Genomic DNA, 25,808 nt, shown 5'->3' with positions numbered 1-25,808 from the left:
TTTAATTAAATAGCAATTCAATTTCAAGGCTGGCAAAGCTGAGAAAAAAAAATCAGTTTTCTGGCACAAAAGACAAGGAAAAGCAGCAAATTCTGACATTTGTGAAGGTAAAAATGCCCAAACAAAATCACCACAATGATTAAAAATATCTTCAATATGTTGTTATTTGGTGCCACTGATATTCTTATATTCAGAAAGGGTGGATGATATTAAATAATGAGAAAAGTTGACATTTTCATTGTGATGGAAATATAATTTCAGTTTTAAGGTGCATGGAGGGCGGGTTTGATCTCACATCAGTGCTGCTCCAGAAGCGAAAATGACCTATTTCAGGATTTATCGCCACAAAACTGCATGCAAGCGTGACTGAGACCGAGAGAGAAGTGTGCGGGGGGTAGGAGGTGTGCAGGGGGAGGGGATGCGGAGGGATGCGGGGCTGTGCAGACTCATCCCGGGGGCTGGTGCACCGGGAGAGGCCACTGTCTCCCCTCCCTCCCAATGCCACAACAGTCCCACTTTTGGAGACGTGAGCCGGACGCATCGGACATCCGGAACCCCCATCTGCCCCCACCCTCCCTCTCTTCTTTCTCTTCTTTTTTTCCTCCCATCTCGTCCTCTTTCAGTCCAGGTGGCGGAGCGCACATCGGCCGAGGGATGCAGCCTCTCATCTCCAGCACATGGACAGCGGAGCTTGGAGCCGCCGCAGAGCGCTCCGTTAGCTAAAGAAAACCAAGACACATCTGCTCGCTTTGGACTCCAGATAAAAGGATATATTTGTTCTCACTTCTGTTTTTTTCCCCCATCTTTTTTTGTTAAGAGCGCAAATCAAGTTGTGTTCAATGCGCAACCATGCTTATCGTCTCGTCTCGCAGTGCGCTGCTGTCCGTCTACTACCCACAGATCTTCCTCATCCTCACCAGCGGTAGCTACCTGTAGGTTTCTTATAAATGCACTTGCTCAATTTAAACTCCACCCGGTTTTATTTGCACCAGCAGGTAGCGGCTCCTTGTGCGTAATTTGGTCAAATTCTGTGCGTAATTTGTCCAATTACGCACCAGAAAACCGAACCGCGCGTAAAGACTGTGATAGCTCTAATTAATCTCTTACAACAAAAGCACAACACTTAACATTTTTACTATTTAAAAACACTAACTGAAACAGTCTTTACTATGGTTACGCTTTGTTATAGTGTGGCAGAGAGATTTACGTTGGAAAAAATGTAACTTGTAATATTCATCCATTCCAGATTTTTTGGAAACATGGGTAGGAAATGCGTGACTTGTGTCGTTCAATCAATTTATTTCACAGACGGCCATGGAACAAGAGCTGCGGATTTTCCCCCCTCCAACATATGAGCACTTCATTCAAATATTGAGTCATAAAATGACTTTTTATATAGACTGAATGAAGCCAATATTTAATCTACGATACTTTTTTTACATGCTCGAGTACGTGCGCAGCTGATGAGATAACCTGCTCTTATGGATTTACACATTACACCAGAACCACTTTGTCATAGGAGCACCTCGTCAGACATGGAAAGCATATGGAAAAGAGTAATATTGGACTGCTTGGTGCTCTGCTTATAGGCGCAGGCCTGTGTAATGAGCTCTTTCTTATGGCATTAAAAGACCCTCAGAAAGAGAATGATTGCTGCACCATACATGCCTCTCATTCATAACAAGGGCAGGTCCTGAAACCTAAAATAGCCATAGCCAAATAGTGGTTCATGTTTTGAGACAGAAATGAACTGGAATTGAAGCCATTTCTATAATTAACCATTGTTCTCTCTCATGTTGATGTTTTAGACCTGAAACATGTTACAAATGTGGTCACTTTTTGCTCAAGTATGGTTCAAAAAGGAACAGAATTCTAAGTTTTCTGTGTTTTCATGTTGTGGATCTTCCAGTTTTGGACCTTTTATTAATCCCTGTTTCTGTGTGCCTAGGGCGTTGTCCTCTGTGGTAGCTCTGGGTGCGAATATCATCTGTAACAAGATCCCGGGTCTGGCCCCCCGTCAGAGAGCCCTCTGTCAGAGTCGACCAGACGCCATCATCGTCATCGGCGAAGGCGCCCAGCTGGGCATCAACGAGTGTCAGTACCAGTTCCGCTATGGTCGCTGGAACTGCTCGGCCCTGGGGGAGAGGACCGTATTTGGACAAGAGCTGAGAGTAGGTCAGTCTGCTTGAAAAGTGTTTCAAACTGTTATAACCTCGATGCAGGTATGAAATAAGCCGGGACGAGGTTTAAAAGCAGGTTTTTCTGGGCTGTTTATTTGAGATAAGGGGAATAACATGCAACAAAGGTCGTCAGTTGGGCTAAAACTGGGGATGTTGCAGTTCGTGGTGCTTGTTTTTCACCTTTGCAAGATAAAAGACAAGATAAAAAGTCAACCACAACAGTCAAATCAGACAAAATTCGATCCAACAAGTGGAAATCTTAGACTTGAGGCCATAGTAGAGACTGATGTGAGTCAACAGGTGGACTGTCTGAACCAAACTGAGCTGTGAAGTTGAAATTACTGAGCAGATGAGCAGGTCAGGTGAAGTCGAGCTCTGCATGTGCTTTCATATCTTCTCATTCTTCTTCTGCTGACCGTGGCGTCAGTAAATAAAGCTGCAGCTCGGCCCAACTAGGAGTCATGAAACTGACTTCGAGGGGGGCTGGTGAAACTTTAATGAAGGAATTTCTGTTTGGAGCTCCACATGCAACAACCACAATGAATTCTCTGCCTTGCTGAGAAAAATTCCAACTCCCTCGTGTCCCCAAAGGAGATTCAATGTGCAGTCGATGTGTGGGACGTCACCGTTTCTGCAACACACCGTCGCAAAACTGGAAGAATTCTTATTTAAGCAGCACGGACTCAGACAGTGCAATCTTCCAAAAGCATTTCTATCATACCTGCGCCATCTGTAAATACAGAAACTAACACTTTTTCCTGGTTTTAGTCGACATTCTTCCCCGTTTTTATTTCTCACAGAAGCCTGTTTGCTCCTAATGTGAACCTCTTATATAAATTGTATTTCAGTTCGAGATGTTTTGTTGCGGTCTTGCTGTGGGTTTGGATCCATGTTTAATCTAGCAGCTCTGGGAGCAATCACTTTCTTCTACACGGGAGACAGGCAGACAAGACGTCTGGATCCCTTTATTTCTTTTGTCAGAGGAAATGTCTCTTTTCTCTTGTGGTGCGTAAAAGAGCTCGGAGAGACACTTTGGACCAAACTGTTCCTCATGTCGTCTCTACAGGAACAAATGGGAGGTTTTCTTTAAGGCAAAATGTCATTAGACGTGTATAAAAACTCATTTCAGGGTTGTAAATATATGTGTAAAACATGCCCAGATTTGTTGTAAACTGACCTGCTGTCCTCTTCCAATTCTGTCAGTTTCTGCTATTTTTAACAATTTAAACACAAACCAAAGTCATACCCCCTCTTGTGTGGCGAATGTACCATCCACCACTTCATTTGATTGACCTGCTGGGCCCGTGAACTCATTAAGCATTGAGAAAGACCAGAGAGATTCATGCAAACCACTAATTGAAGTCAGCTCCAGCAGCTGGATGGCAACAATGGAACCCTGCATGCACTGCTGTACAATCAAAACAAATCACAGTGCGAAGAGATGACTGTTTGGCTATTGCATGCGCCTGATGCCTTGAGAAATGCTCACCATACAATATATCTGAATGGGTCGCAGATTTAGCCTGATGAGAGAAGACTTCAGAGTTTGTTTTGAGTTATGGACCAGGGGAACCGCAGGCCTGATGGTTTCTGCGAGTGAGTTTGTCAGCTTGGAAGGGAGCCATTAGAATTGCCTCTACCAGAGACGCCACGCATTAATACTCTGGGCTGTTGAGAAGAACGAAGGCGCAGCCTTATCCTGATTGGAGAGGGAGGATATCCTATTACCAGCCAGAGTGCCAATAAATTCATTTCCCCCCTCCACCCCATAAATATAAATGTGTTTATTCTGAAGTTCAAATGGTGACATACTGTACAAAAGCTTGGAAATGGGTACATCTCAGTCAAGCCCGGCCACAGATTATTTCAACACAGCAGTATCATTTGCTATAATAATGCAGACCGCCTAAGACAGACACAGAACGACACTTAAGCTGCGTGAGAAATTCCATTGATGAAAAACATTAAGACACAGAAACCCTAAAAACATCTTGAGGCAGCCAGTAGATGTCACTTGTGTTTTCTTCACTATGAAGATTATTAGCTGTTAAGCCGCAGACTACAGGTGTAGCTCAGAGACAGAACAAGAAACACAATTACTGCCGTTACGAGACCATACGGATGCTCAAAACAACTTTCTTTACATTTAAACTTTGATCTATGGACTTTTAACCAGCCTCATAAAGTAGTTCTGATGCTACACTTTGATAAAAACAGGAAAGCAGTTAAAGCAGAGAATCAATCAACCAATTCCTCCCTGGTCAAACAAAGCTGTGCCTATTTTTCCCTTAAAGCACTACTCCAGCTAGTTAGCACTTTGGTAGGTTGGTGGACTCACATGAGAATCTTTCTGCCTCCACTGGAAAGCTGGAAACAAGGGAAGAGAGAAAATGTCACGAAATGCAACAAAGGCCCGGAAACTGTGAATATTGCGGTCGTGCACCTTAACCGTTTGGCTACTGGGATACTTTAAAGGTCCAACACATCTACTGTCCACCCACACTGGAGTTTCCTTTCATTACACCTCGCCTGAGAACTGTGTGGGCGTGTCCACTATTTGTTTGATTGCATTTGTTTTGGTTTCAGAAATGACACTTATTCTTAATGGCTCATTCAACATCTAGCTAAGCTGAAGACTCATTAGCGAGAATAAGTGAAACAGCAGAGCTTTTAAGGAAGAAGAAGAGTCCACATCAAAGCAGCACAAGCTAAAATATCTCGGTTTTTAGTCTCCAACGTGGCTAAAAGTGCAGAAAAGCTGAATCCTACATCTCCTATAATGCACCTCAGTCATGTCTGTCATTTGACCCCCAGTCCTGTAAATTCTGACTTCTTTCAAATCCCACACTTCAAGATTGTAACACAGATTTTCTGCTCAAAGTACTGGCTTTCGAAACAACATTCAGAAGGAAAGAAGGTCAAAACGAACCAAAATCCTTATCCTTTTTTTTAAACAGTGTAACTATGACAATGACAGTTTTTAGCTTTCCGAGTAAAAAAAATCTTCTGCAAAGTCAAAATTCAAGAGAAAGCTGCTCAGTCGTGATTCATAATGTTGGATGTTGCCAATATTTTCTGAATCTTTTAGACCGATACTGACACATGCACATTTTTACGAGCTAATAGAGAAATTCAGGTTTCTTCAGCAGACAAATGAAATTAAATTTGGTAAGCCTGCCGTTTTTGTGATAGTCCACTGACAAAAGCAGAAACAAAATACAATCATTTTTAAAAGTACATTCACTGAGCAAGAAAACTGCTTCAACTCACATGTAAATTAACAAAACTGTAAACTTTTAGCTTGAGTGTTACCTTCAAGCTAATGTTTATTTCAGGTTGATTTAAAAACTTTAATTGGCGATGAGGATGCCAACGTCTTGCATCCCTGCTACTCCCTTACGTTACTCAAAGTACCTGATTTACACTCAAACAAGAGTTGTTGGATCGATTTATACAAATTATTTCAATTGGTAACACACAAACAAGAAAAGCACTCTAAACGCAGTACTCCACCAAGGCTGCTCAGTCGTTTAATAATTTCCAATGGATAAGTCCCGATAAGTCCGCAGCAGTGGATTTGTAGTAGGATCGCCGTCATGTGATTGTCAGCAGGCAGCTGACATAGTGTTTACTTGTTGTCATAGTTATAGTGACGCAGTGAATCTTTAACAAATCCGTGGTTCCAGACTATAGGCCACATCACTGCCAAAATCTAATCAGGTGGTCCTTGTGCCATTTCTGACTTTCTCTTGACAATTTCATTCAAATCTATTCATCCATTTTTGAGTAATGTTGCGCACAAACAGACCGTCAAACGTACGCCGATCATCACATAATCCATATTCCTTGACGGAGTAATTAGGTTGGTCCCAATTAGACTCACAAGTAAAACTGGTTTGAGTTAAATGCACTTAAATAATTGGAATTCTTTCAAAATAAACAGTTTGCATTGCTGCAACTTAATGTAAATGAAAGTTAACTTGAAGTTTTTTCAGCTAAAGCATTTGCTAAAAATGTAATGCAAAATGAGTGAACTCAATTTTTGCAATTTTATCTAAATTAAATGTCCAGCTTAGATAGAAGTCATAGACAATCCAGACAAGATAAATGAGGTTCATTCAGAAAAGCACTTTAATTTAACAACACAGGGCTTTAACTACTCTGTATTTTAACTCAGTGTGATGCTATTTATGCTCATACTTTTAAAAATAACATCAGATGTGAAACAAGTGAACTTTTAGCACTTTCATCTAAATTAAATTCCCAGTTTCAAGAAACAAAGTATAATTTCAAGTTAATAGAAGCCATCGCCTAACCAGAAAGCTAATGAGATTCATCGGGAAAACTACTTTACTTGCTCTCCTTTTTACAGTTTTTGTGTTACTTACTTTACATTTTAACTCAACTTTACACCTACTCTGCTCTTTTATTTCTTTCAGGCAGCAGGGAAGCAGCGTTCACTTATGCCATCACCGCAGCTGGAGTCGCCCATGCAGTGACGGCAGCCTGCAGCCAAGGCAACCTGAGCCAGTGCGGCTGCGACCGCGAGAAGCAGGGCTACCACGACCAGGAGGAGGGCTGGAAATGGGGAGGCTGCTCGGCCGATGTTAAGTATGGCGTGGAGTTCTCACGGCGCTTCGTTGACGCCCGCGAGATCAAGAAAAACGCCCGGAGACTCATGAACCTGCACAACAATGAGGCAGGGCGGAAGGTAAAATCAATCTGACCAAACACAGCTTTACAACTACCCTCAAAATCAAAACCAATCTAATAAATTTTTCAAACAGACTGACACAGAGTGAGTATGTGAGATTGAAACAAGGCGGTTTTAAAGCAAGTGTACCTGCACGCATGAACACACATGCAAGAGTGTGAATGTGTCAAATAAAATGCAACACTTGGCAGATCCCGCTGCCAAATGGAGTTGAGCCACATCCCCACTGTCCATTCATTGAATTGCTAAGCATTAAGTGAGAATAGAGGATATTATTGCAAGTCTCTCTCTCTTCCTTTCTCAGTGGCAGCACCAAAGACCACACTTCTGCACCACCGCACACACTGAACCAACCCGATCCAAAAAAATGTGATAACCACAACGGGAAAGACAGAGTTGCTGATTTGACTGTGGACAAACAACTTACAATTATGAGCGCCAGTGCCTCCAAAAATCACAAATGAAAAGGGGGGCACGGTTGTTTTTTTTTCACGCTTGGTCACAGTCACCTGTCAATTCTGTCATCTGAAAATATTTATATGATATTATATTATAAATCTGGCTGCTCAAACCACAATGTAACTCTACACGTGTTCGGTTGCACAACAGCTCTGGTCAGTTTTCTCGGGCTGTCACGCCATTCTGTGGTCTGAAGAAAGGTAAAGTTAATTAGAGACTACAGCTTGGGTTTATGAGTTATTTTCCCCATATTTTTGACATAAAGTTGGCATTCTTGCCGCTGTGCTGAAAGTTGAAGTGCCCACAGAAAGCCCAGCTTACCGAAGGAGACAGACTCGAAGGCCGTGCGATTGGTATTAACCATTTCAAATTGAAAATGACCATTTGTGCATTTGTCCAGCAGAATAAACTCATCAGCCACTTTATTGCCTTTAGAACTGCCTTAATTCTTCATAGTATAGATTCAACAATGTGCTAGCAAGCTTTCTCACAGCTATAAGTCTATATTGACATGATAGGATCAAGCAATTGCTGCAGATTTGTCAGGTGCGCATCCCTGAGGTGCTCTATTGGATTGAGATCTGGAGACTGTGGAGGCCATTGGAGTACAGTGAACTAATTGTCATGTTCAAGAAGATGGTTTAAGATGATCTTTGTGACATGGCGTGTTATCCTGTTGGACGTACCCAACAGAAGATGGTACACTGTGGTCATAAAGGAATAGACACGGTCATCAACAACACTTGAGTAGGCGGTTAAAAAATGGTCAATTGGTAGTAAGGGGACCAAAGTCTGCCAAGAAAATATCCTTTAAACCATTACACCACCACCACCAGCCTGAAGCATTGATATAAGGCAAGATGGATCCATGCTTTCATGTTGTTTACATCAAATTCGGACCCTACCATCAGCAGAAATTCAGATTCATCAGACCAGGCAATGTTTTCCAAACTACTATCGTCCAATTTTGAATTTTGGCGAGTCCTGGTCAATTGTAGCTAACTGGAGTGGCACCCAGTATGGTCTTCTACTATTTTAACTCATCTGCTTTAAGATTCAATGTGATGTGTGTTAATTTTTCTGCATACTTTGGCTGTAATGAGTTGTTATTTGAGTTACTGTTGCCTTTACATCATCTTGAATCAGTCTGGCCATTGTCCTCTGACCTCTGGCATCAAAAAGGCCTTTATCCCCAGAGAACTGCCTCTTACTATTTTCTCTTTTCAGATCATTCTCTGAAGACCTTAGAGATGGTTTTGTGTGAAAATCCCAGTAGATCAGCGGTTTCTGAAATACTCAGATCAGTCCATCTGGCACCAACAATCATGCCTTCATGTTGACGTTCAGATGAATCAAAGGATCGCTATCTACTGCTAGCTTAGCGGCCTAACTAGATACTAGCATTAGCTTCCTCTGGTCAAGCAGGAGCACTACTGGCTGGCTAGCAGGAATACCATAGACGGTGTTTGAGCTCAGATGATGGAATTTTGCAGTGAGTGGTGCTGTGCACAATGCATTGGCGTTGCATTCGAGATCCTGCTTTATGCTTTAAAAATCCAAGGCCTTTCAAGTTAATGGGAAGAAAAGAATTAAGAATGGTTTTGTCCAGTTGCTCCGCTTGGTTGGTGACAGTGTGAAATTGAAAGTTTACTTCATTAACTGATTTAAAGATTAAGGATTTAAGAGATGTTACTGTTTAAACATGTCTTGTTACACAACCAGGCCGTATTCAAAGTCATTTAAATCACCTTTCTTCAACATTTTGATGATCAGTTTGAACTTCAGCAGGTCATCTTCACCATGTCTACATGCATAAATGTACTGAGTTGCTGCCATGTGATTAGCTAAATAGACATTTAGGTTAAAGAGCAGTTGAAAAGATGTATCTAATGAAGTGAACAGTGAGTGCATGTTTTTTTGCTAATCTCTTCTCTCTGTTATCAGATCCTGGAGGAGAGGATGAAGCTGGAGTGTAAGTGTCATGGCGTCTCTGGTTCTTGCACCACTAAGACCTGCTGGATCACGCTGCCCAATTTCAGAGAGATTGGCTACCTGCTGAAGGAACGCTACAGCGACGCGGTTCAGGTAGAGCCGGTGAGGGCGTCACGGCTCCGCCAACCCTCCTTCCTGCGACTCAAAGAGGCTCGGGGCTACCAGAAGCCCACAGAAACGGACCTGGTGTACCTTGAGCGCTCGCCCAACTACTGCGAAGAGGACACGGCCACAGGGAGCACAGGGACTAGAGGCCGGCTGTGCAACGGCACCTCGAGCCACACGGACGGCTGCAACATGATGTGCTGCGGCCGAGGTTACAACACGCACCACTACACAAGGGTCTGGCAATGCAACTGCAAGTTCCACTGGTGCTGCTTCGTCAAGTGCAACACCTGCAGTGAGAAATCAGAAGTTTTTACTTGCAAGTAGGAGACGGGGCACTGGGGTAGGATGGGACAAGGGACGAAGGTGAGGGGACATGACAAAGTGGAAGCAACGGACTTGGAGGTATTTATTACATTTTGCACATTTTGACATCCTATTTGGAGTTCGTTAAAGAGAGAAACGGAATATGAAGTTTGAAAAACATTGGGAACTTTTAAGAAATATTTGCTTGCAAAGGAAAGTGACAAAGAATTAGCAGGTGAAAGGAACTGAAGTTCTCGTTTTTCCTCATTACTACGAAGACGACGATGTATCTCACAGATGTTCTGCACAAGAGGAAAAAGGACCATCGTTGGAGAAATCTTCTTTAACTGGAAATGCCACCAGAGCGACGTGCTTTAGACTGCCATTAAATACGACGGACGCTCAGCGAGGCCTGAAAGATGGCAGCGGAATAACTGTACACTCACACTGTATTCTGTTTGAACACTGAAAATAAAACAAGATTATTTATGTAAAAATATCTTTCAAACTTTAAAGCCTTATAGGATGGATAGCAAATTCAACTGCTCGAACATTTTTCCTCTCTTTTGTAATCCTCAGTTGCTACTGGTACATTTTAAAGCGGGCAGTAAAGGTTATTTTTAGTCACATTTACAGCCACTAAACAGCAAATTACTCTGCTTTGTTGTTGTTTTAAACCCATTATCAGTGCCATATGCTATAGATTCAGTCTTTTCTTTTGCACTCACACTGTCACATTTTCTTTTCTTTTTTTTTTTTAATTTCATCAGTTATACGGGGGCTGTTCCAACACATCTTCTCTCATGGAGACACGGAGGCCCAGAGCCTTATGTCACGCCAAGAACCAAAAGAGGCAGAAAACACACACACATAGTATTTTAAGCACCCAACTCGTCAGTTTGAACGGCACTTCATCCTGACTGCGCTCATTGTTTTGTTTGTGGAGGGCTCTTGACTTCTGAGAAAACCATGTAAGCCTCATTGGAACTCCATAGAGGTGCAATCAGGTTCGGATGCATCCAACATTCCCATGAGCGGCAGAGACGTGGAATTCCACATCATGGCCTCTGCTTACACAAGGCCTTCCAGCGTGGTTTAGGCCTGCCTGGGTGGATGGCATGTGCCCTAACCACACAGAAGGGGGTATGAGAGGATCAAAGGCCTCATAGCTATTTTTGGACAGCACCCTTAATGTATTCAGAAATGTTTATTTAGGCTTTATATAACTTACAAAACAATTTGAAGAGTATATTTTTATATGAGGAACGTGGCACTTTATGTCATTTATAGATGGAGAAGAGAGTCACTATTTACAAGTGTTTTCTAACGTCAGTGTATTCAGATTTGAAAGCTATAAATTATTTGGAATTTATGTCTTTGATAGAAAAAAAAACTGTAAATATTCCACGTGTTTTAGCGAAAGCAGAGCAGATTTGTCCACCTTCATACGATCCTCCACAATCCAGAGTAGTTCAGAAAAGTTGAGAAATCTTGTGTAAGCCACTACTTGAGCAAATACATGGAAGTTGTTGATAGAAAATACATTGGAGCCAAATAAACTAAGTGCGCAGCTTTAGATCGAGGAGATTTCTGTGTTTCCACTTGTCTTAATAGCGCTTTTAGTAAACTAGAGGCAACACACTCTTTCCTAAGTTTCCTTAATTATACCTTAAAATACAGCTTAATTTAAGTTTCTTTATTTGTTCTGTGGCAAAAAAAATAATCAAAGTCTGCATCACTTACAAACATGGACATTTGTATTTTTTTCCTTTTTTATCAATAAAATTTGAGCATCCTTCTAACGCCTCTTGAGTTTTTTATGTTAAATTTTGCGCTTTTTGTTCAAATAATTATTTTAAAAAAAGGCTGTTTGTCAAACACACACAACACTTCATTGGGAACTCCTCATCTGACCCAAACATGCAGCTTATACTCGAACAAGGTGGTTTTTGAAGGTCTCAAACTACAGTAGAGGCCTGTGGTGTAAAATGCTGATATGGGAAACAAGAAGTTTTGGTCTGGACTGATGTGCTGCTAATGTGTGAGGAGGTGAACGCCCGGCCGCGGCCATGCCACCTCATTCAGCCCGGCTGACTTACACGGCCTCTTTCCTGTGGGGCTGAAAAGCATTGCAGCCAGCCAGTCAAGCGCGAGTAACAGCTGTTTTGTTAGCTGTCTGAAATCCTGGGGACCGGAACCGCATAAGCTCCCTTCACTATGCTGGCGGATTGAGCGGAGAATCCAGCCAATTGTTTCAATACATTTTGTCATTAAAAATCAGAGGCAGAGCAAACAGGGTGGAGCAGGGTGTGGGCCGGCCCGTAAAGCGCTGCATTGTTGGCTTGTCAGGACCGTTCAGCTTATCCAGCAGCGGGAGGAGCACGGAGGGATGTCATTCTGCAAACTAATGCTTCTGGTCTGGTTCCCCTCACTCACTCACTCACTCGTTCATTCATTCATTCATTCATTTATTCACTCGCTCTGCAGATGCACACTTTCAGTATATTCTCATCCACTGTTTACCAAAAAGAAGAAGCGCACAAACACACAGCTACGGCTAAAACGGAAGTACAGTATTTATTAAATATCTAAGAAAGTTAAATATAGCTTACATGGACTCAATGTTACTAATATTAGGATGGTTCATTATTTTTTGCTGCATGCGATAAGCCCTCTTGTTTATCATCAGGTTGGAAGTAGAAGAAGAAAGACATGAAATCCACAAGACTCATTACTGTTATTGCAAAAGCAAGCAGAGAAACAAGCTTGTGGTGTACGCCGAGCCTTGTTCTTAGATCATAAAACATGCATAGTTGGATATTTTTTGTATTACTGCGTTTTGCACTGCAACGTATTAATAAATATACATCTGTTTAGATGAGCAACTATTTGAAGCATTGGAATAATGTGGTTTCCCAAGATGCCACCGTTTAATTAGGTGAGGCGGGGAGGGGGTAGATTACATCATGTTTTGGTCATTCTCTGTTTCATGGTTACTGCAGAAGCCACTATGGGCCTGGGATTAAACTCCAACCCCTGCTGGTAACATCACCGTCTCTGAAAAGCAAAAAGCCCGAACACTGCGGTGCTCTTTGTCTTTGGATTAAATCACAAAGCATCGGCGTTGCCAAAAGGTACCAGCATGTGCTCACCTCTCACAAACTCTTCATTTCCCAGACTCAGGTCAAGACAAAGCAGGAGCTGCTGACATCCTGACCTCTGCTTCTATACCAGCCAGGACCCCATGGGCCTTTTGTGTACAAAGAATACCTTGAGTGTTAGCATCACTGAGGTAGAAAAGTAAGCTATATATACTTCTCTGGTAGAAATACCAAATTCAAAAGTGTTTTTTTTTGCTTGCTCTATCGGCAGTGTGGCTGTCAGTTATTCTGGACAGGCACGGACGTTACATGTTTGATGATGTACAGGTTATTAACCCGTAGAAGAAGCTGATTAATGAGGCTTGCAACACAAAAAGCCAACATGTTCACACCAGAGTATACGTGTGCACATGTACTTATTTCCCTTCTTAACATTTGCTTTGCGTGAGAACCTGTTTTTCGCGGGCTGAGAAGCTTCTTTCTCTTCGCTGCTCCTCCAGAGTCTTTAGGAATCTTTCCTGACTGGTTTGAGCAGCAATCTTCCATCTCGCTCCTCCACCAGGAAACCCAGCTCCCTGAGCGCAGAGTAGTCGGCGGTGCCGCTGCGTTCCAAGGCGGCGACCAGCTCCTGGTTCTGCGTGTTGTGTTCTAACAAGTTCCTGATGGCAAAGATGGCCCACTGACTGATAACTGGAGGCAAATGGTGAAGGAATGTCAGAACAATACGTACAGCGGTTCTTCAAGGTACTTAGAAGCACATATTGTTATCAGGTATTTTTCTGGCACTAGTTGGTTGATCAAATTAAGAAAACCAATGGGGAAAAAGTAGAAGTACAAGTAAAAAGCAAATAATCCCTTATGGTAATTTTGGGGGGCGTTTTAAAAAGTGGTAAGCTAAGTGTCTGCTATTTGCCTCAGGTCGCTGAGTGCACCGAAAACTCAACAAACAAACGAGTTTTCCAGACTTGTTATGTACGTTTTCTGATACAAAACATCTCACCTCACTCCTCTCGAGTTTCCCACATAAATACATCAACTATTTTTTGTCTTTGCCAATCTTAGCATGAACAGAAAGTACTTCTGACAACATAAAAAAGTCGACAGAGTGGACAGCATGGGGACAAAGGCTCGGCTCAGACTATTGACCTGGTTAAAAGGCAGCCTGGCACGGTGCCTCGACTCTAGTGAGCTAATATCAACTGGTAGCAGGACGCCCAGCAGGGTGTGGAGATGAGAACGACTTAGAGCTCAGGGCTCTTCAACTTACTATGCTCCAAATAAAGTAGAAACTGGTGAGTTCTCAAGGGCAAACGGTGGTTAAACGGGGGACTAAAAGCACACTTTATGTACACTCCCTGTAGCGTAAACAGTATAGAAACATCACTGTCTTACATAGGCAAGCACAATCTACAGTCCTTTAATACATCATACCTTTGTGGGGCTTTCTAAAGTACAATTTTTAGGTACACGGTCAATAGCGGTGTCGCATTAGACTGCATTATATTTAGAGGTGTTTATAATATTTTGCTTCCTTGTATGTATAAATAGCAGGTGAGAAAATATTTGAAATGCTTGTCAAAATGTTCCACTGTGGACTGAATAAATACCATATAGCTGGCTGAATTCTCTGTTATCATGCCAAGAAAAACGGAAAAATATACAGTAATCTACACTAAAAAACACAATATAAAGCAGGGTTATTGCAGTGAAGTGCACATGCCTAATAAACTGGGAACTTTTACAAAGCTTAGCAGTCGAATTTAGTCGTGTACTGAAAATTTGCACCAACAAGCAACGACTAAAACCGAACACAAGCCATCATTTCACAATGTTGACAATCTGCAAGCAAAAATGTAGTGAAAGCTGGTGAACATGAAGTTTTTTGATTTGCCAGCCTGCACATACTGCAGCAATAAAAGTCTGATAGGGAATTTATTTCTGGGGGCAAAACCCACCAACTTTCCTGCGCAAACATGCCAACTTTAATTCTTCAAGTGCCAGAAAAACACAACTAAAATGATCTCTTGGCATAAATACGAAGACTTATTTAGAAAAATGTAAAACACATGGACATAAATACAGATGTGTGGGTGTCTCCAGATAACTGGCATGTTGTTAAAGGATACAAGGATTGTTGCTGTCGATGTTGCAGTTGTCCAGGATGAGGGGGATTCCTTCCAGTTCTCTCACCTGAGGAAACAAGTTCGGCATGATGTGGAGGATAGAAATATTTCTTTGCTCAACAAAAGCTCATTTCACAGGGAGTGTCATTTGTATGCTGATTACATTATGCCAAGGGTCAGGACATTCCTTGTAGGTCCAACTCTTAATTTCTGATTCCGATATCAACCGGTACCGATATACGTGGGCTTGGAAACAATTCCAAGCCACAGACATATTGTTAGTCAGGCACAGCAAGCTGGTTACTGCAGCCATACTTGTGTTTACACGCTTCACGACGCAGTTTGATGATGTCATCACGTGTGCGCCAGTAAATGCCGGTGAAATCCAGGCATTATTTTATCGGATGTCATGATAGGCACAAAAAAATGATAACGATATCGATCGATATTACATTTTTACACCAATATCGGGTAGATAACACCGGCCCACCGATATTATTGCACATTCCTAGCAAACATGGCTAAATTTCATTTAGTTACTTCAGTTTTAGGGTCCTGCTTTCGTGTCCACTGCTTAATTGTCACACTGCGATACCTTTCTGGGATTCTTCAATAAAACAGGCTCATCAATAGTGTTTTCTTGTGTTTTTTCCACTTTTGCAAGTCACAATATCTGCTGTAAAAACGCTATAAGTTGAAGTTTTGTTTTCAACACACAACCCTAAAATCGATTCTTTCTATGGACTAAACATATTAATGTTGTAATCTGCTATTCTGGAGAAAGATTTTCAATATTTAGCTAGTTAGCATCTACCAGATTTCAAATGCACAGGACACACTGGAATACTGTTGAGGATCGGTCCATGTCGCTTTCTTTGTTTCCCATTAACAGGGCCAGAATGACGTACAAACTCCAGACTTTTATTCCGCGCAGACTCAGAATGGTAAACTAGCGGACCATGAAGAGATATTCACAGAACACAGTTAGTATTGTGGTATAGTGCATTTTGTGTGTCTTTAAAACTTGGGAGGATTGAAGTAAAAGCTGTGATACTGCTGCCATTCTTCTGACATTTTTGTAAATAGACAGCCTCCAAGCTTTTACCCAGTCTGAATTATATTCAGCAGTCTCGAGTCATCGAGCTAAAAATGTCCAAAGAAACCCAAACTCAGTCAGTGTCAGCAGTCACATCTGTTCACTTCTCTCCTGCTCTCTGTGCTCACATATCCTGCATTTTAACGCCACTGAATTCCCAATAAAGCCGTTTTCATTTCCATATTTTTCTATTTTTGTTTTCAAACAACAGAACCAGTATGAATAGTGACTAAATTGCACATGCTAACAAGCAGTCCCTTTAGACCTGCTGATCCGCAAAGATAAACGACTGATTTTATCATTCTATCCTTAAAATCAACGGCTGTGCTGCGAATTCTGCAACATTTTAGTACAAAATAATCTCACACATTTATTCTTGTTTCTGTCTGCTGCCGTGCCATCACCTGTTTTGCTCTGCGCGGCTATTCAATCACAGAGACGGTTTTCTTCTTGAAGGGGGCGTGGCCAGCACTGAAACACCCTAAAAGCAGGGTTGTATATTCATGGTGAAATTTAACATGTCTGCAATATTTTGAGCGGAAAATTCGAAAGACACATTCTAGAAGTGTGTGGGACTTGATTAGTTAGTTGAGATGGAGCACAATGTGGGACTTTTAACGTAACAACAGCATATAGTGACCAGTGTCTAGGCACTAGATTGAAATTGTAGCATAGCTTCATAGTAGTATTGTGTTTGTAGGGATCACATTCTCAATTCAAAATCAATGCCAATGACTTAAAGGTAATGGTAAAACTTGAAAAAAAAAGGGATTATAGCTGTTAAGCTGGTTTTAAAGGTTCAAGTATCTATTTAAGGTCAGACAGAGAAAAACAATGTGGAGATGTCCTTAACAGAGCCTCACATCCATGCAAAGGCAGCAGTGTAGTTGTGAGTTAGTCTAAGACCACCACAACGGGAAGATCTGCTCTTTTTCATGTGTCTGATTCTATAGGCTTAATTATTGTCCCTGCTTTCTGTTGCCCTCTACTTGCCGTTGTGGTTACCCTCCAAGCATACTGCTGGGAGCAACCGAACAAGACGGAGTGCTGAGTTGCAGAAAGGGGAAATGTCATTTAAACTGTCAAAGGAACACAGTCGCTGACTAGCACGAGCGCCCAGGTCTGCGTTTTCCACTTTCACAGTGATTGTCTGAGAGTTGCTTACATTATGTCCAAACCCATAAAGAGGTGAATAACGAGCGACTGGACTCCGACTCCGGCAGGGTACGAGCAGTTCAGTACTTTGCATGCACATCTTAAGTTACAATCTCTCCCAAAGGTGAACAGAACGACATTTGGTTTACTGGAAGAGTTCTTAGTGAAAACAGATACGGGGTGATTTCTGACCACTGACAGACCACAGATCAGCATCCATAAATATTACAGCGAGGCCAACTGAGGGTGGCCATCCCACAAGAATTCCACAAATCTGTTTCTATTAAGTACAACTGAGTCCATAATGAGCCATAGATACTGCAGAGGCAAACTCCTCCCCGTCTGCTTTATTACTCCTCTGTGCTTTATGTTAACGGTGAGACGCTGACAGGCGGAGATGGGGGGAAACTGATAAAACCGCCAGAACGGGCAAAGGAGGGAATGTTTTTCAGATTTAAGTGAAAATGCAAATAGTGTTGAGAGAACGCACAAGTCCTCCTGCTCCATGAGACATCATTTGCACTCCTCAGTTGTCCTCAGTCCTCGAGAGATCACAGCTTATTACAAGAACCGCCACTTGAAACATGCTAATTTAGTGCAGAGGTCTTTCAATGGGGCTTCCCAGACCTCTCAAATACCTCTTGACCTCTGACCCCACTGTGTTACACTGATGAAGGGTATTCACTAAACCTTAAAAGAGATTAGTAGACGGGGCAGACCAGGAAATAAAGAAAATTTAACAAGCCAGAAAAATCTGGGATTTTGTGAATTTTTCTTTTTTTGAATTACATCCTTTTTTTAAACCCAGATTTCCTGGAAGAACTACAGACGAGAGACAAATTAAAGGGGGAAAAAAACAAACAAAGTGTCTTGGTAAGTTTCTGGAAGTCTACTGGAGGGATGAAACAGCATTCTCCTGAGAGATATTCCCCCATTTTATGCTTTGATGATGATGGTGAAGAGGGCTGACTAACACGTCTGTAAAAGATCTCAAAAAGGTGTTGAGATCTGGTGACTGTGAAGGCCATAAAATATGATTCACATCATTTTAATTAAACCATTAAGTGACCTTTTGTGCCCTGGATGGAGATGTAATCATCCCTGAAGGGACTACTCCCATCAGGATGGAAATCTTGTGTCGTAGGATAAAAATGATCACGCAGAACGAACTTGTGTAGATTTGCAGCGACTCTTTTTTCTAACGAGACAATTGGACACAAAATATGCCAGAAAAATGTCACCCAAGCTAAACGGACTGACTGTAGAGGTCAAGACTCCAGGATTTTCCTTTAATTTGTCACCCCTCTCTATAATTGTTTTGCATGGAAATCGTGACTTGTTAAGCAACAAATCGTTAACAGATTTCCACGGTCAATGATAATTCATCAAAACTGATGACTGAGAATTGTCTGTGTGGTGACTAATCAATGACTGAACTTGTTTACGTACCGCTGCATAGTATATTACTGGAAAATTGTGCAATTGCACTTCTGTTTTTGGTTTTTGAAGATGTTTCAACTGTCATCCAAGAGACTTTTCAGCACTGAAGAACTTAGAAGTGCTTAAAACGTGATAATCGGGATCGTAAACTGCAATACTAAAAGGTAACTAAAGCAGACAGAAGTCCAAATTGTAACCCAGTGCTATCTGCATGATTAAAGGTAGAGTTTTGGTAGAGACAGATTTCAGATTTTCATCTATTTTCCATTTCATTTTTTTTAAATTCATCCGTCTAATCCAGCGTGATATGATCCAAACCTTGTCCTGGTTGTTGGCGTTGCCGTGGCAGAGGTTTCCTATGAGCCTGATGAGATGAGCCTTGAAGCTGATGACAGGAGAATGAGAGGACAAGTCTGCATCGGGCCCGAAGGAGGAGAAGTTCTGAGCAGCGCTGAAGATGTTCTTACTGGCCTTCCCGATGGCATGAACCTGCTGCAGGAGCTCTGTGAGGAGAATGTAAAAGGTGATAAGAGGGAAACTAGAAGAAGAAAGAAAGAAACATACAATTTATTTACCCCAAGGTTAAGAACCATGAAATTAAATATTTAATACATTCACTTTACTTGTCTAACCCTCGAAAGCCCAAGCAATTAATAAAAGTTTTTGCTCATCACATTTTTACCCACTGTGATCTCATTTTTCCCTGCAAAATAATCCTGCACCTCTATGGAAACAACACAACCACAGCTAGAAGAAGAGAGAACTAAAATACATCCTCTGTGCAGTATGATGATGTAACATCAGAAAATCATCGCATGTCATAAAAAAGCAAAGCTGAATTTCTGTCATTATATATTTGACCAAAAGTTTAACAAAAAAATGGCATCAACATGTACAACATTTGTCCAAGTGCCCACTGGTGTTTCTGTTACTGAAAAAAGCATGGTAACTTAACATATTACTGACATTTATACTTTGTTTCCTTTCGGTTTGTTGAAACACTGCCTGCAGTTCAGCCAAAAAGTCTCTGAATTTTTGTCATTTGACTCCTGGTTGCAGCTGAATCAATAATGGATTTAATGGATTCCCTGTATTACTAAGCTGCTTAGAATTTTTTACAGAACCTAGTTCAGGCAAAGGCTATTTTTGGCAAAATTTTAAATGAGACATATTAAATAAAGAGATTTTAATCAAACATCCTAATTTTGGGCTGACATTTGGTTAAGTTTTACAATGAAACAGCACGTCACAGACGATTAGTTCAAGAACCACTGAAAATCTGATGATTCTTTGTATATTTTCAGCTTTTGGCTCTGATAAATGGTGTTATTTTGCCAAGTGTTTAAAAGATAACATGCCTGTCAAACTCGTGGTGGGATTTAAAGTCCAGACAGTTCAGGACCAAACAAACAATTTACTTCAATCTCAGTGAACTCTGCAGTGGATTTTACTGTCTGCCAACATTGAGAAATGCTGTGTTCAGGAATCCCAGCCTGTTACCTGTCTGACAGCACTGTTCTGTTTGTGCGAGTGTGCTTTTCCATTTACCAACAGTGGTCACCACAAGGTCAGGATGGTCCTGCAGAAACATGAACTGCTTGTTGTCTGAGGTCATCTCACACAGAACGTCCAGCAGACTGATCACTGTCAGCGCCTCCTGCAGGACCTGCTTGGAAATGCAACCAGCAGGTGTCAGTCTGATAAAGAAAGAATGACTCGGAAAAAGATGCAAAGGGTTAAAACACAGTGCTGGATTCAGTCAAGTATCAATGGTGGAACTCTAAAACTGAGAAAAAGCTCTGAAAATGATACAAAGATGAAAGGAATAACGACGGCAGTATTGAAGAACTGCTGAACGTTTAACGTTTCTGATGTCTGTGGGCGATACATGCGTGAGGTTTATTACTGTTCTGTGTGTACCTCGTCACTGGAAGCAGAGCCAGTAGCGAGTGTAAGAACAGCTCCACAACCCTGCTGGAAGGAACTGGCCAGGAAACGAGCCACGCTGGGAGGAACACCACACTCCTCCGAGTCCTCCTCTCTGAGCTGGGCAAAGAGCAGCTCCAACAGCGTAACTCTGGAAAACACATGCACATCTATATGACACACTTAGAGCACATTTTAGTATTAGATATTAGCATTCTGTGTTGGTATTACGAGCTTTTATTTGTACATGAACTGAATATTTTATAACTTATTAGCATGAATTGTTTGTCTTTAAAGATCTGTCTGGTACCTTTCATGGTGAGACATCCCAGAGTACATGCTCTCCACGAGAACTGAAGACCTGAGGAAATGCTGCGTTGCAATGAGTACCCTGGGAATTAATAAAGAACAATAAAGAAATGCAAGTAAAAAAAACAGCTGCTTCTTGTAATATCATACACAGCTTTAATAAAATGTAATTCTCTTTTTATTAAATTGAAAAGTCAAATTATTACGATTCCAAACATGTCTTATTTAAAGCACCAAAGACTTTTTTCTATCTTTCCAAGATTTTCATTTTTTACATCACTCTTCTTTTTTTTAATTGTAGAAGTGCAATCGAACAGGCGAGCGAGCCATTTGTTATTAATTATCTTCACAACATTTGAGAGAAAAAATAAAATAAAGTAGAGACAGTAAAGACAAAGAGAGCCGATTGTCTCAAGTTACGGGTAGATTCAACTAAAATCCTACCTAAATGTCTTTTACATACTCAGTCCATTCAGTCCAGATCTTACAGAACTTCTCTTTTTGCACTTTCTGATAAAATGTCAACTTTTGTGGTTCCACTTTTAACCATTTTCTCATAATGGCTTTCTTACTTGTTGCCAGTAATATACCAACTCATTTCTTGTCATTACTTTAAATCTTTGCTTCACAAACCCACACTTACGTCCAGTCCAGGTCGGGCTGCGTATTGCAGAGCTCCATCACCCTGAGCGCCAGCTGGATGTTCTGCGGATTCGACAAATCCTCCACTTTGGTTTCATCCAGACATGTGTGGAGCACCATGGAGGTGTAGTTCACCGTCTTCTCATCTTCAACACTGAGCAGCTGCCTGTTCACACACATTTAGATAGAACAGTGTAAAAAAAGATACTCAACTGCATAAGTTTGTGATATCTTAAAATCACTGATGCAGATTTTTTTGTGTGGGTGAGCTACGAGCAAATCTGGCACCAAATTAAAGCTACAAACAGTGTTGCTTGCTGTATTAAAGGCATACAGTAAGTGCGACTGTGACACACAAAACTTACAGGAGAAGATCTGGGAAGCTTAGTTGCCAAATGTCATCTTTACACATTTGGTTTCCGACTGCTAAATTACCGAGGAATTGGATCCCACAACGAAGAGCTGAAGATGGTAAACACAAAACAGATCAAGATCAAGAAAGTTCCATAAAAAGCTGAATCCTTTTATGAGACTTTTAATAGACTTACGCTCAAATATGGCGTCCGTGCTCTCCACATTTAAGGGCCGAAGTAAGCTCAGCAGTTTAAGAGACACATCAATGAAACCAAGTTCCCTGGATGAAAACAGAATCATGGTAAGTTCAATTGTTTCTTTATTAAAAAGTTACATAAATAGGCCTAACGATAACACTTGAACATAAAGCAATTTAAAACAATGGCACTGGAACTAATTTAGACTCTGGAGCAACATGTAATATCATGTTTTGTTGAGACTATATCAAAGAGTTGATTTAATAGTTTGTTGTGTTTCTATACTCTTCCACCTACATAACAGATTTTTACACATGACTAGAGCCTTCAGAAGGAAAAAAAGTGGGAAACAGTAGTCAACTTTTCAAATAAAACTATTTATAAGTCAAATAATACATATATACATATAATATATGTAATAACTTTAGCATTTCTTCAATTTTGTTTACAATTTCTGTAAAAACTGGCTAATAACATACTGTAAATGGACTTACCTGAGCAGAGTTTGGTTGCGAGTACTCTGGACGCAGGAGTTCCTTTGGGCCCTGAAGCACTCAGCAGTCAGCTGCAGCTGCAACGTAAACGACTGCAGATCTTCACCGTCACTGTTGGCGGCCTGCAGCTCTTCACACAGCCTGGTCAGGACTTTCAGGAGGCTGGAGAACACCTCCTCCTCCACAGCATCCCTGAGGACAGAAAAGTTACCAACAAAAGATAAGGAAGGCATCAATTATTTAACAGGTGTAGCTCATAACAGTGTTAACAGCTTCTCGGAAATGAAGAATCTGACTGGGACAAAGGTATGCATGCGTTTTCTACAACTTCTAAAATTTGGGCTATTGACATACATTTGAGAGTAGGGTAGATTCACCACACCAAGGATCTAGTCAGGAGAAAACAACTTGGATCGGGACTATAAAACAAGTTCAAGTGTTTTGTTACTTGTGTTAAGTCACTGGTATTGCAGCAGGAATACAAATTGACACAGTTCAGGAAATATTTTCATTTTTGTAAAATAGCAGCTGCAGAAAAGACAATATATGTTAACAGTGTTCTGAAATAGCTTAAAAATGAGGCTAATAAGAGGTTAAAATCTAATGATTTCTGGGCCTCTGATGTGTCCAGATCCCAACAACGCCCCTGACTTCAAGCTGTAGATGACTCTTCAGAAATCAGTTTTCATTAGCTAACAACGCTGACTGAACTTGACCAAAAACACATTTTTAAGTTACATTAGGCTGCTGATTAAATTCCCAAACCTACAGCTTAACAACACTATAACGGCAATAAATAAGTCTCAATCATAGCAGACAGCAGACCGTTATATTTGTCAGTACGTAGTTGACTTTAAGTTAACGCTAGCTTAGCCTGTAAGCTAACACTCTCTATTTCCACTCGGAAAAAGCAGCAAATTACTCTGACTTACCTGAATTCTTTTTCCCGCAACTCAGCTGTAAACGTTTTCAGAGACTGCAGGTGTTGAGGTTGGTGGTTTTCATTCAAAATATCAGCGATAGACGCTGAGATTTGCAGACTGATGTCGGTGGGAGCTGCCATGTTTGCTGCTTCATGCGTGTGGGCGGGACGTCCGGGTGACGCTCTGGAATCTTATTGGTCAAATCCGGAATGAGGGCGGAGTCACAGCATGTGCTGCTGTTTTCGCACAGAACAGAGAGAGTCAGAGAACAGCTGACTGACAACAGAGACACTGAGGTAGAAAAGCACTAAAACCAAGACAATTTTATTTATGAATTTAATTTATATTAATGTAGGGGCTTTGGTGCAAAAAATGTTAATTTGATTAAATTAATTTAATTTAATTTAATTTAAAAAATATAAGAAAATGCTGCTGCTGTTAGTACAGAATTATCTGAACACATTTCTTATCATATTTTAACACAATTACTTTATAATCATATTACCTATATTTTTAATAATGATGTCAACAACACAAATATGCTAAAAACAAATTGTATTGATAATAATTGTGCCGTAATAGTCTGTTATTATTATACTCTTCCCAAAATAACAGAACAATAACTTATACGTCTGATGAATGTGATATATTATTATTTTTAAAGTCATGATAAACAGTATGTCATAACAATAGCATATATTATAAATATGATTGTAGTTTTGTGATTATGTTTAAATAATTTATTGTTGTTGTTATTACTATTATCGTTATTATTAGTAGTAGTAGTAGTGATAGTATAATGTAATACATAGTAACAATATGCAATTATTACTTATTATTATTATTAATCTGATAATATGGATGTTATATGATACATGTATAATATATGTTTTTATAAATTATAACATAACCAGATTGTGATAACATGCTTGAATTATTATGCTTATTATTAGCATTATTATTCTTAGATTTATTAGCATTAATTCATTAATAATTGATGAATAATAATATCAATGAATAATTAAATATTACTAATTAATCATAATGAATTACTAATTAGTTATTCATATTCATAAATAATATTGAATTATAATTAAAAGTATTGTAAGGTTTTAATTTCCATATAGAATTGTGTCAATTCAATTTACATTTTAAATTACTCTGTTGGGTCTTAACTTTAATATTTAATTAGTGAGGTAGATTTTCCATAATTAATAATAGTGTTTTCTTTAATCCAACCAGCATCATCCAGCTCAATCATCAATGTTTAAACAAAAAAATCATCACCAGCAGCTCTTTTCTACATGGGTCATTCCAGGTGGAATAACCAGATATTCCTTGGGGGTGTTGCTGCACCATTTTCAAATTAGTCCTAAATTTGTATGCCATTAGATAGTCACAAAAGTACTTTCTACGCAAAAATGTAGGCCTGTACCTCAAATAGTTTCTGAGTTGTGGGGGTCTGAAATTTTCAGAATTTGGGCTATAAAAAGCCTCGCCAGCGTTTTTTGCATCTTTAAGTGGTTATTTCTCAGCCTCTAGACCAGTGGTGTCAAGATCCGTTCCTGGAGGGCCACTATCCTGCATGTTTTAGATGCTTCCAACACACCTGATTCAAATGATCAGGCTCGTTATCAGGCTTCTGCTGAGCTTGATGATAAGCTGATCATTTGAATCAGGTGTGTTGAAGAGGGAAACATCTAAAACATGCAGGATAGTGGACCTCCAGGAACTGAGTTTGACACCCCTGCTCTAGACATACCAGAGAGCTGTGAGTTGGTAAACAAGGCCTCTGCATGTAGCTAGTGCCCCACAAACATTCCCAGGTGTTTCCCTACACTCTGGAGCAAATGGGTGTCAACATGTCATTACACTTTTTGAAGGTAGTCACCTTTAACAACTAACATTTCAAAAAGAACAAACCATACATAATACTACCATTGGAATGACTACTAATACTTGTATCCAATTTAAAGTACTGAAAAGCAAAAAAGTGTAATGCCCTTTTTGTGTCACAAGGTCTAGTTTAGAGCCATACCTGTAGATATCATGACATGTTGACACCCATTTGCAATGCATACATGTAATTATAACATATACATACAAATTACATGTACTAACTTGAATTGAGGGAGCTCTGTAGTAGTTCAGGGTTGATTAATTTAAAAATACAGCAATAATGTTGAATTTTACAGTATCAGTGCAATGGGATTAAACATGTTAAATTTAATTGTACAATGTCATGTTACAAGCAAAAGAACCTATACCTAAGTTATAACTTAGGTATACCTA

General features: G+C 40.4%; 2 protein-coding genes across 3 annotated transcripts; one reads left to right on the top strand and one right to left on the bottom strand.

Annotated features, from left to right (window-relative positions):
* Positions 1–122: 122 nt before the first annotated feature.
* Positions 123–11,554, top strand: wnt7ba (wingless-type MMTV integration site family, member 7Ba). Its single transcript, XM_022197681.2, has 4 exons — positions 123–932; positions 1,949–2,175; positions 6,620–6,891; positions 9,298–11,554. The coding sequence occupies exons 1-4, from the start codon at positions 850–852 to the stop codon at positions 9,775–9,777; spliced, it is 1,062 nt and encodes a 353-aa protein (XP_022053373.1). The 5' UTR covers positions 123–849; the 3' UTR covers positions 9,778–11,554.
* Positions 11,555–12,308: 754 nt separating this feature from the next.
* atxn10 (ataxin 10) lies at positions 12,309–23,707 on the bottom strand. 2 transcript variants are annotated; one of them, XM_022197679.2, is made up of 11 exons: positions 23,526–23,707; positions 22,594–22,785; positions 22,097–22,182; positions 21,914–22,010; positions 21,550–21,714; positions 20,908–20,988; positions 20,592–20,748; positions 20,220–20,340; positions 18,990–19,174; positions 14,984–15,047; positions 12,309–13,547 (listed from the first exon to the last, which is right to left on the bottom strand). In XM_022197679.2, the coding sequence occupies exons 1-11, from the start codon at positions 23,654–23,656 to the stop codon at positions 13,363–13,365; spliced, it is 1,464 nt and encodes a 487-aa protein (XP_022053371.1). In that variant the 5' UTR covers positions 23,657–23,707; the 3' UTR covers positions 12,309–13,362. The 2 variants fall into 2 exon arrangements, with proteins under 2 accessions (XP_022053371.1, XP_022053372.1); XM_022197680.2 differs by having other exon boundaries at positions 20,220–20,337.
* Between the last annotated feature and the right edge of the window lie 2,101 nt (positions 23,708–25,808).

Source organism: Acanthochromis polyacanthus, chromosome 1 (assembly GCF_021347895.1).
Source record: "Acanthochromis polyacanthus isolate Apoly-LR-REF ecotype Palm Island chromosome 1, KAUST_Apoly_ChrSc, whole genome shotgun sequence".
Taxonomy (NCBI): Eukaryota; Metazoa; Chordata; class Actinopteri; family Pomacentridae; genus Acanthochromis; species Acanthochromis polyacanthus.
The sequence above is the reverse complement of the archived record's forward strand: the minus strand, read 5'-3'. Positions and strand labels throughout refer to the sequence as shown.

Bases quoted from the DNA above. Each gene is read 5' to 3' on its own strand.
- wnt7ba (XM_022197681.2), top strand. From the start codon at position 850: ATGCTTATCGTCTCGTCTCGCAGTGCGCTGCTGTCCGTCTACTACCCA. The intron at 2,176-6,619 runs GTCAGTCTGCTT...TATTTCTTTCAG, and splicing joins TGGACAAGAGCTGAGAGTAG to GCAGCAGGGAAGCAGCGTTC. The intron at 6,892-9,297 runs GTAAAATCAATC...CTCTGTTATCAG, and splicing joins ACAATGAGGCAGGGCGGAAG to ATCCTGGAGGAGAGGATGAA.
- atxn10 (XM_022197679.2), bottom strand. From the start codon at position 23,656: ATGGCAGCTCCCACCGACATCAGTCTGCAAATCTCAGCGTCTATCGCT. The intron at 20,749-20,907 runs GTACCAGACAGA...TGTGTTTTCCAG, and splicing joins GGGATGTCTCACCATGAAAG to AGTTACGCTGTTGGAGCTGC. The intron at 13,548-14,983 runs GTATCCTTTAAC...ATTTGCCTCCAG, and splicing joins CATCGACAGCAACAATCCTT to TTATCAGTCAGTGGGCCATC.